General features: G+C 39.8%; 1 protein-coding gene across 2 annotated transcripts in view; it reads right to left on the bottom strand.

Moving 5' to 3' along the window:
• Nucleotides 1-4,214: 4,214 nt before the first annotated feature.
• Nucleotides 4,215-11,364, bottom strand: part of npm1b (nucleophosmin 1b) — a 32,363-nt gene continuing 25,213 nt past the window's right edge. The window contains exons 9-11 of one of the 2 annotated variants that reach the window (XM_053630626.1): nt 9,648-9,755; nt 8,150-8,224; nt 4,215-6,731 (exon numbers count right to left, since the gene is read on the bottom strand). In XM_053630626.1, the coding sequence (XP_053486601.1) occupies nt 6,687-6,731; nt 8,150-8,224; nt 9,648-9,755 (228 nt within the window). In that variant the 3' untranslated portion in view covers nt 4,215-6,686. The remainder of the gene's footprint in view (nt 6,732-8,149; nt 8,225-9,647; nt 9,756-11,364) is intronic. The other variant, XM_053630627.1, reaches the window with a different exon arrangement.

Genomic DNA, 11,364 nt, shown 5'->3' with positions numbered 1-11,364 from the left:
GTTTGACACAGACCATTTAGCTGCAAATGGCCTCAATTCATCTTGATAAGATGCTCCAGAACACACTTATGAGTGCAGAGTAAAAAAAAAAAAATCTTGACTCATGCCCAATCATTCTACAGGTGCCCCATGCAACCCTGGCAAGAGAATGCGTTTGAAGTGCAGAAATGCTGTAAACCCCAAGGGTAACAATCACCTTAAAAATCCCATTTTCCCACTCGGGAGATGTTTAGAAGTGACAAATCGCGCTTTTTAGCTTCTCCATTTCATAAGAGGTACATTAGCGAAAAGGTCTGTGTATGAAACATGACCTCGAATGCTGAGGCCACAATGAAGGGAGAGCCACAGAAAGGAGGGAGAGGAATTGTGAGCATGGGGGTTTACAAAGGAGATCTCTAAAAGGTAAATGAGTCCTCTTTTCCCTCATTTTCTTACCCTGTTACTGCTGATTATAAAGGGCACTTTCTAACCTCTCCGGGGTTCATGAATACCAGCACAAAGACAGTTGGACTACTAGCCACTCTGCACTTCACTGACTGCTATAGCAACATTTTGCTTAAAGTTGAGCTGACAGAACCCAAAACTAACCACACAAATCAGATCTGAAAGAGTTTACTCCATCCTCTAACTGACTATGGTGTTATTATACATAGTATATTATGCAAACCATGAATAAACACCACTCTACAAGGCCCTCATGGAAACTGAAGCATAAATTCTAAACACTTAGGACTTGTGTATATGACTTAAACATTCAGTCTTATACTACTTATTAATAACAGTAGGCTTGATCCAGGAATCTATCCGTCCTGCTCCATGTGTCTCAGCTCCCAAGGGGCGTCGAGGAGTAAGCACAGGTTTACTGTGGGTCGTGGAATGCAACATACATCTTTGCCATAGCCAGCCGTGCAGGTAATGTGCTCGCGTGTTAGTGCATGTCGAAGTAAGCGCAGCTTCTCTCATATTAATAGAGCCAGCAGCACCAACACTTATCTGTGCTTATCTGTTTTAGCCATGTGAGAGAACACTGAAGACTGTAACCTGCAATCATCAAACAACAGCTGTGAGGTTTTTCCTCAACTTTTTTTTTAATATCAATATTTTGTTTTTTCCTTTTATGCCCCACTGCTTTACTGTGAGAAAGATCAGCTGGGTGACTGAGGGTCCTGTCTGTCTTTCCTAACAGATTAGAACAGGTTAGACTGTCAAAGAGCTGAGACAAGAAAGAAAAAAAAGAAATCCCTGACAACGACAATGATGGCTTCCTCTCCGACTAATATAAACATACCAGCATGATCAGTTCTTTCCCCCTCAGGCTGCAGTATTGTTCCACTTCTATTTCGAAAGCTCTCCACAAATGCTTGAAATGTTTCCTTGCTTTTTTTTATTGCACTGTATCTAGGCAATGTGTTAACGTGTCATTTTTGATGTACGTGACTGCCAACAGCTAAGCACACAGAGTTTGAAGACACACACACACACACACACACACATATATACACAGACACGTGCAAAAACATGCACTTTCCACTTTTACCCAGACAGACTCATCTGCCGAAGAGATGGATTATTAGGGTTTAACACGTATGTATTTGTTACATGGTCCGAGAAGTGCAAAATCTCTATCCAGCCATGTTGCTCTTGCACACTGCAGCTCCCTCGAGATGATCGCTGGAACATTTGCAAAGTACTTCATTCATGCATTTTTGCTCATGACACTACATCTCACTCAGAGTCAGGTGAAAGCACAAAACCCTAACAATAAGTCCACTGAGAATGAAAGCAAATCCATTGCTAGCACTTGATAGGATGTGGTAGGGTGGGATGCACACAGACATGAAAGATTTGCTCCAGTGCTTTCGGGGCAGACTGCCCAGACTATGAAGAAAAATCTGAACGCATATCCTACCTATGCTTCATATATTGTATAGCCTACTCCAGAAGCAACAAACTAGACCTTCCGAGTCCATCAATACAACATTGTTCTAATGTTGAGCAGCTGTCGGGCCAGTATTAGCTTTCCCACAGTACTCTGCTGTGCCTGTGCTGATGTGAACTCTCTCAGGTAGTGTGTGTTGGGCTCTGAAGGAATGGGTTGCATAATCCTTTCCCTGCCAGCAGAAAGAAAAAGACATCCTGACGAATGAGATTGATGGACTAATTATTCTTTACGTATTGCACTGAAAATGGCACAGAGGTAAAGTTTGGCCAAGCTGTTAATTAAAAGATTTGAAATCATGCCACACTCATTTCATTTTGCAACTAAGAATGAATTTCCACCATAGTTCACCTGACTGTAGCTAGGCAACTTTTTGGTTACCCATAAATCTACCTTGATGCTGCTGGATGTTCAACAACATTTGAGGGGGGAAAAAAACACCCTGGAATTAATACAGCTCATGTTCTAGATGAAAAGAACTCTCTGTCTGCAGATTCAACTCTTGTCACCCTGTCCAATTATTATCTGAGATGTTTAGGACTATGTCCAATTTTTTTTTTCTCACAAGATGATGCAAAATGTGTCAAAGCAGCCAACACATCCCCCCCCCCCCCCCCCGACAGGTTCTAATCCTATAAACTGCCCTCCGTTGTAGCATGTAGTGCATCAGAAGCGACAGGAACCCAAAACTCTATTGAGGCTGTGTTGATTTTAGAAATAACAGGGTTATATTGAGTCATAACAGATTTTCAGAAGGCGCATCTGGGAGAATAAAGTATTTCCAACCTTTAACAAATAACAGCCCACATGACCAACCACAAAAACTGCCAAAATGCATGACAGGATGAAACCAACCTGACAGTCGGGTCAACAAATACAGCTGTAACATCATGTTAATAATAAACACAGTAAATTGGAAAACAGGCCTACATGCGCAACAGTGCAGCTTTACAAACATGTTACATTGATTAAGAAAGGGACAGCACAAGCTCTTAAAACAAACGTATACACCAATCAGTAATAACATTAAAACTACTGATGGGTGAAGTGAATAATGTTGATTATCTTGTTACAGTGGCACAGGTCAAGGGGTGGGATATATTAAGCAGCAAGCGAACAGTCAATTTTCAAAGTTGAGGTGTTGGAAAGTGGGAAAAATATGCAAGCGTAGGGATCTGAACGATTTTGACAAGCGCCAAATCGTGATGGCTAGATGACAGGGTCAGAGCATCTCTAAAACAGCAGGTCTTGTGAGGTGTTCCTGGTATGCAGTGGTTAGGACCTACCAAAAGTGGTCCAAGGAAGGACAACCAGTGAACCGGTGACAAGGCTCATTGATGAGCGTGGGGAGTGAAGGCTAGCCCATCTGGTCCGATCCCATAGAAGCGCTACTGTAGCACAATCGCTGAAAAAGTTCATGTCGGTTATGGTAGAAAGGTGTCAGAACAAACAGTGCATTGCAGCTTGCTGCGTATGGGGCTGTGTACCTCAGACCGGTTCTAGTGTCCATGTTGATCCGTGTCCACCACTGAAAGCATCTACAATGGGCATGTGAGCATCAGAACTGGACCATGGAGCAATGGAGTAAGGTGGCCTGGTCTGATGAATCATGCTCTTTTACATCATGTGGATAGCCGTGTGTGTGTGCATCACTTACCTGGGGAAGAGATGGGACCAGGATGCACCATGGGGAAAAGGCAAGCTGCTGGAGGCAGTGTGATGCTCTGGACAGTGATTTGCTGGGAATCCTGGCATTCATGTGGTTGTTGCTTTTAAATGTACCACCTACCTAAACCTTTTTGCAGACCAAATTACACTCCTACGTAGTAAGAGTATTCCCTAATTGCAGTGGCCTCTTTCAGCAGGAAAATGTGCAATGCCACACTGCAAAAATTGATCAGGAATGGTTTGAGGAACATGACAAAGAGTTCAAGGTGATGACTTCGCCTATAAATTCTCAAGATCTCAAGCCAATATCTGTGGGATATGCTGAACAAATAAGTCCAATAGGGATCTGCTGCTAACATTTTGGCACCAGACACCACAGCACACCTTCAGAGGTCTAGTGGAGTCCATGCCGCAGTGGGTCAGAGCTGTTTTGGTGGTACGCAATATTAGGCAGGTGGTTTTAATGTTATGTCTGATCAGGGTATAGATGGGATGAAAAAAAAACCCTTACTTTTTAAAAATCTTTCTAACACAAAAAAAGGCACCTATTTATACAAAAATAATTATAAAGGAAAATTACAATGTGCTTTTCAAATTCAGATAAAAACATCATTTTAGCAGGTGTTTAACAGTTAAAAAAAAAACATTTATTGACAGCACACAGGTTGAAAACCACAGAAAAGGCTTCTCAGGATTTCAACATTTCAAGCCCAGTTCTTATTTCAAGCCTGACCAGGGAGAAAGTTTAGATCCCAGGGACATAGCGTTCTTAGCACACCTCTCTAAGACCAATGAAAATACTGATGGAGGTCCAACAGTGATCGACACATCATCTTAATGTCTGATCTGGAACATTCAGATATGCATCTTATGAGGTCTTTGAATGTGAACCTGTCTCGTTGACTTTTTAGCATTTACAATATCTGCTGCTAATTTCATTTACAACTCAGACAGTGGATCAAATATACAGCACTTCAGGTGACTCAGATATGATTAACCTTGATGTTTTCTCAGCATATGTGCTCTGTGCAAGAGGGAAAAGGGGTAATTCCATATACCTTGTGGCTTTATAAGGATGTCTATGCACAAGCTGAGCTCACTTGTTGAACACAGATACAGGAATATGTATGCAAATGTAATGGGCCACTAGGAATATTAAAAAGAGGCAGAATGTTTATCTAGGTAATGGGATATTGATACTTAAGCTATATTAGTAGACATAAATCATATCTCACCACCATCACAAGCTATTATCGCCACCACGTGGTGAATACATGATGATGTAGCTCATTTCACTTATGGAGGCAAAACCACATGAGAAATTATGCAATAAAACCCACATATACTATAGCATAACCCAGGCCAGCTGTTTTATAGCACAGCATGCACAGCTTGTTCAGAACTTAATCTGAGTAATGAATTGTATGTTTAGGCAAGTACGTGTAAAAGGTGTTTCAGCACATTAAGGAAGCCATCTTCATCCCAATCTGGATCCATCATGACCACCATGAAAGAAGGTTTCTGTTGGGTGAGATGCATGTGGCACAAGTCAGGTGCCAGCACAGACAAACTAAGTGAACAGCAGTTACCATAAAACCTGCCTGCAGAACAAAGACAACGAGACACAGTCTGGGGCAGGTTTATTTATTCCTTTCATGCTGATGAAATAAGTAAGTAAAAAAAAAAAAAAAAAGCATGGATAAGTCAAACTGCAAAATGCAGTTTTTTCAAAGACTCTTTACTATAATGTATTTCACATAGAAAAAAATGGCTAATGACTACTAGATGATTCGAGAGACTGGTTTTATAGCACTGTAATTTGTTTGGACAGTCCAGAGATTGTGCCAATTTACTGGGCAATGGGAACTTGGATTCAAGCTGTAACATTATAGGGAATCGTTGTGCTTATGCATAACTGTGAGAAAAATGTGGCCTTGTCAGGTTAGTCTTAAAACCAACTACACAAATGCATTCGAAATACCATGCTTCGAGGCCTCAAGTATTTTACACATAGGTAAAAAATCAGATTATGTTTGCTCCCCTCCATGTTAACTGTTAAAACATTTGAAACATTCTGGGTTAAATCCCCTTTGAAACATCAGTGAGTAATTACAACATTAAGCAAATACAATTAGAAGATGTAAAGGATTAAGTAATCCTATTTAAAATATTACAGTAGAATTACAACAAAAGACAAACTCAGGAGTGCATTAATAAAATGAAATACTAGAAAAATGCTGAAAAGATAATGCACATTAGCATTACCTCTGGAATTCAAAGCACTAAATGAATTGGAATGCTTCTGTGAAATCGTTTCACAATTTAAGCCAATGAATATCTTAGCTGTCATATTCTGGCAACAGATCGCTAGAAACCCTTAAAAGATCACTTTATCTGATTACAGTACCTAGGCAAAGATACCTTGGCTAACCAAGATTTCCACCTTACAGAGAGCTATAGAAGCACAGCCAAATGGGATCTTCGGAGCTACAAGGCTTACTGTGAGCCAGATGGAATCCTCAGTCAGACGGAACATTGTGGGCCAGACGGAATACTCAGAAGCAGACTCAATCTACAGCTATATTTCAGTTGCCATGTTTTTACATTAAAATGAATAGCACTATTTACAGCAAATGACGGCCATTTTAAAACTATTCCAAGAAAAGCTGCCGAGAAGCAAAAGGCTAACCTGCTCGGATACACCAGGAGATTCCTTCAGAAATATTCTTCCAATTCTTAAATTGTTGTTTATACTGTAGTTAACCCCACAGATGTATTTCAACACAAATTACCCTAGCTACTTCATAGCTGTCATACAATATTTACCACCATTGATGGAAATCCTATGTTCGACACATCCACAACACTTTGGTGGGTTTCTTTAGAATAACACAAGGTAATGAGCTCTCTTTAACTACTCAGTGTCTTTATATTTTGCAAGTCTCATTACACACAGAGGAAAATGGACGGTTTCCATGAGAGTAGGAGAAGCCAGAATTCACAGCTGAAGGCCATCACTGGATAGTCCTCTGGTACATGGGGGGGCACGCAAAAGGGGGACGAGTCACAAAAGCTGCCATTACTTTTTCAGTGTTTGTACAAAGTTCCAAAGGTCTTTGATCACCTGCAATGAAAGAAATGGAGAGAAAAGGGAGAGAGCGGGGCAGAGAAAAACAGGCAGAGGCAGATGAGGGGGAAGAAAGAGAAAGAAAGGATAAGTTAGTGAAACTGGAAACGGGTCCCTCTCATATGGGGACTCATTAAGATACTTAATAATTAGAGCAGCATGACTCAGTTTTGTCTGAAAAACCCACATTAGTGTTACATTAGAATAATGAGCACTGAAAGACAGGAGGGGCGGGACGAACGTTCTTGGACATACCAGAACGTATGACTAGTGCCTCTTTCTGTCTCATATCTCTGCCTGCTGCCTGGACCAAAGTACTTCCAGAGCTGGTTCCACACACACACACACACACACACACACACTCTACATTAGAGAGTACACCTGCTCTGCTCCAAGGTTGAAAAGCAGGGCCCTGCAGTAATGGGTGTTCTGTTACCCAAAGGCCAAAATGCGTCCTCACAACAAATAAATGGAGCTGACTCAAAGGGCCCCCTTCTTTGAACATGTGCATACACACAAATACAGATGCACGCAAGTATGCCATCTCCTGCATATATACACAGTTTAATACAAGGATGTATGCATGCATATACAAGCATGATTTTGCAATAGGTCTGAGAATGTACTCATTTGACCTAAACGCATTTATATTTACAGTAAAATCAGAGCCAGCTTATAGCCAGCAATCTTTTTTTGGAAATAAAACAAAGGGTTTACTATAGTTCTAGTTGGTAATGATCTAATACAGTGGTTTATCTAGACTGATACAGTCATCTGCATTAAGAAGCCCGTCTTTTTTCCTGAAGTGGGAAAATCTGTCCAAACACTGATTATCTCTAATCTAGAAGCAAGTCGGTGAGGCCTTGAATCTGCTGAACTGCCTGGTACCAAGAGCATACTTTTATCCAGTTTCTGCATTAGACAGCGCAAGAAACACTTTATAGAGAACGCAGGGGGGGGAGAGAGAGAGAGAGAGAGAGAGAGAGAGAGTGAGAGGCCAGTAAATCATAAGTAGAGACTTCAGTCTTGGCAGCTCCCTTCTCTCTGTGCTGTGAGAGGTGCAGTCTTAAGCATATTTCATCAGCTGCTCCACAGGCAGCGAGCAGCTCTGGAGAACCAAAACAATGAGAAGAACGAACAGAGGGAGGAACAGGCCGTGTCAGAAGCTCTTTAGCATGTGGCCCCTATGCTGTAAAAAGTCAAGATGCTAATGCACTTGTACTTGTGGGTTTGAGAGCCTACTCATCTTTCAAGTGGAAGGAACGTTGTCTTTCGAGTGAGTTTGGTTAGTTCTTAAATACACACCTCTACAGGACAACAAGGAACTATGAGTGTCAAAAAGAAGAGGCTTGAGCTTTATTTAGCTTGTGAATGCTAAATGGCTAACCAGGAGGCATAAGGATGGTGATACTTACTTGTTTATCCAAGATCTTGAAAGTGTGCTTGGCGTAGTTCTCAAATTTCTGGTCTGTTTTTGGAAACGGCTTGCCCTGTTCAGAGAAAAACATTTTTAAATAGCGTAATTTTCAGCACCTTGCTCCTCCACTGAGCTTGGAGATCGTGCTGAATTCCGGCCAAATCATCATTCTATTGATGAATAGGCTCAACAGCAGGGTGTTGGAAGTTCATACTTTTGCTGCATCTATGTTATAATTCAGTTTACATGACTGTTTATGTAAACAACTTAAAAGTATCCATATCTACATGTACCCATTCTGCTATATTCAGACTATTTGGAAGCAAACATCTTCATTCTTTAATACTGTTATGATCATCTAAAAAGAAAACAGCTAAAAGACAAGCAAGCACATTTTCTAATAATTTGCTCATAGTGGCAGAGATTTGGTTGATAAAATCAGTGCAATACTTCATAGTCATTACTCAATACCTAATCAGCTGGACTCTAAAGGTTCAAGGTGATGCTGAGGATGATTATCATGATTACAAGACTCTCTATGTGCAGCCATCATCATCAGAATCACACTAATCCTCTCTGGAGCTCATTTGGCCAGGGGCACCAATGCCCATCTCTATGTGAAAAGTCTATGTGTGGAGGTCAGCTCTGATCACTTGTTGATAGGCTGATTGAGGAACTGACTTGGCTGTCGGCCGATAGGATGAGACAATCTCAAAACCATGAAGACGAGAGAGATGGTCACTGAGTCTCAGGATAATAAAAAGAATTATTAACATCTGACTATCACACTGGCTAAGTCCTAGCAGCTACATCATTTACAGTAAATTCAAATCAGAACCCAATGCCTGCCAAAAGAGAATATACTGAGATCCAGAGAATCTCTTTGTCACTGATGCTAATAGACATCATGTAAAAGTTCAGTTATGAATGTGTGACCATATACAATGCACAGTGATATTATATTGAGTCAGAATCATGTCAACATTTCTCCTGTGAAGTCTCAAATTGCATCTCCTTGTAGTAATTTTAAAACTTATATAACTGAATCACCCTGGAACGTCATCAAATAAGTCACACTTTAATCTTGCTTTAATCTTTCTAATCTTGATAAGACAGTATGATAAAGATAAGGGACACACTGTACTGAGAGCTGTAAAGTCAAATACAAGTCAAAACTTTGACAAAGTTACATTTACATTACATTTATTCATTTAGCAGACGCTTTTATCCAAAGTGACTTACAAATGAGAAATTACAAGCAAAACTTGTTAAAACTTTTATCTTGCTATAATGACTACTGTAGGGAAAGTAAAAAAATAAATAAAATAAGTACCCAAGTACGTTTTATTCATTTTGAATAAAACATCTTCAGGGATAATTAAAGAGTCAGAGGAAATAAACAGTTTCGGGAGGAAGCAACTGACAACTTGTCTTAATTACAGGTTAATGTAGTCAGTAGTGAGACAGGTGGTGTATGAATGGGTGTATTTTCTTACCTCTTTAGCAGCAGCTGCTAATCTGTTCTTGACCTCACTTATGCTCAGCTTGCTGGGAGTCTTCCCAGAAGGACCTGCTCCAGTCTTGTCTTTCCCCTTTATTGTAACCTGTGAATAAACAAACAGCTAAATCTGTCTGCAGCTCTCAGGAAAGTCCTGAGTGCAGCTCTCATGTGTATGCAGGTTTGCTTCCATCATGTATAATCAATCATACTGTGTACATACTGTCACCATCCATGTTAACTGGAACACCTGTACCTCTGCACATTCATAATCATTCAATCATGTTTTATTTTGTTCATTGCTTTTTTGGCTTTTCACACCATTCTGTGTAAACTCTTGAGACCGTTGTTTGTGAAAATCCCAGGAGATCGGTAGTTTCTGAAATACTCAAACCAGCCTGTCTGGCACCAACAACCATGCAACGGTTAACGTAACAGCTCACACATTGTGCTGCTGCCATATGATTGAGTAATTAGATAACTGTATAAATGAGCAGGTGTACAAGTGTTCCTACTAAAGTGGATGGTTAGCGTAGATGTGTAATGTTCTGTTGGTTGGGTCACATGAGCACATACAGAAAAAAGGTTTTTAATTTAAGTACGAAACAATTCACTGGTTAAAACTGCATTATCTCCAAGTTTAACTTTCAATGTTATTTCAGCAGCTCAGTGTTTTTTACAGATTATAAAGTGCATTTTGATAAGTGATTGAAATCTTGGCAAAGGAAAAATGCCAAAATTCTGCTGATCTATCATCAGTCCTATTCTCAACAACCTGATTCCTGATTTATGTTGAGAAAACCCCAATGGCAAGGACTGCCATTGTGTTGTTGCCAGGAATCAGTCACTGAAATCAATCTAAGCCTAACAGCACCAGGCTCTATTTAGTTCTATTAACTAATAGTCAACCTAAGCAAGAGTACTGCAGTTGGATTAAAGTGAAAAAGGACACAGAATTCTCTACTAATGACACCTTCTGACAAATATGGCGGGGTACAAATTATCCTTTTATTGCTTCCAAGCAGGAGAGAACAAGCCCAAACTGCTCAGCAGCAAAGAGAGTAGGGACTCCATGCCAAGAGAAGACATAAAGGAGTTGTTTTTCAGTGTCGGGATCCTTGTTTCCCAATGCCCGAGAGTGTGAAAGAGGTCACATGATCACACAATCACAGAAACATGAGAGAGAAATAGAGATCACCAGTAGTGAATATTGAATGAACTTCTACTAAACAAGTTATTAACTGATATAAATAAATATACTGCAATTATTAATGTATAGTCACTCCACAAAGTATCCATGTGAATTATCTGATCATTTAAATATGAGGTATTGTGTGCATTCATTTTATTACAACACTGTAACATTAAATCATACCTGATGCTATACAGCTTTCTCTGTCATGGAATCAGTTGCAGTGCTGCATTTAATTTTAATCACATTTTCTATTTATTTAGTTATTTTCCATTTCTGACAAATGTTTAAAATCAAAGTTATTATAATAGGAATTAGTTCTAACTTCATACAAGAGCAATTACATATTTTTAGAATAATTACACGTATACATCAGCAACAAAAAGATTGAGTAACACTGAGAAAAATAATAAATGTTCAGATTCCAAACTTCTGAATGCTAGTGCATGTCAATATTCTCTTATAGTCACTGTGGTCCTATTTGTAGCTAATCGGTACAAAAACCCACTCATTTTTTAATTCA

The sequence above is a fragment of the Ictalurus furcatus genome, chromosome 8, assembly GCF_023375685.1.
Source record: "Ictalurus furcatus strain D&B chromosome 8, Billie_1.0, whole genome shotgun sequence".
Classification (NCBI taxonomy): domain Eukaryota; kingdom Metazoa; phylum Chordata; class Actinopteri; order Siluriformes; family Ictaluridae; genus Ictalurus; species Ictalurus furcatus.
This window is presented reverse-complemented; position numbering and strand designations above follow the sequence as displayed.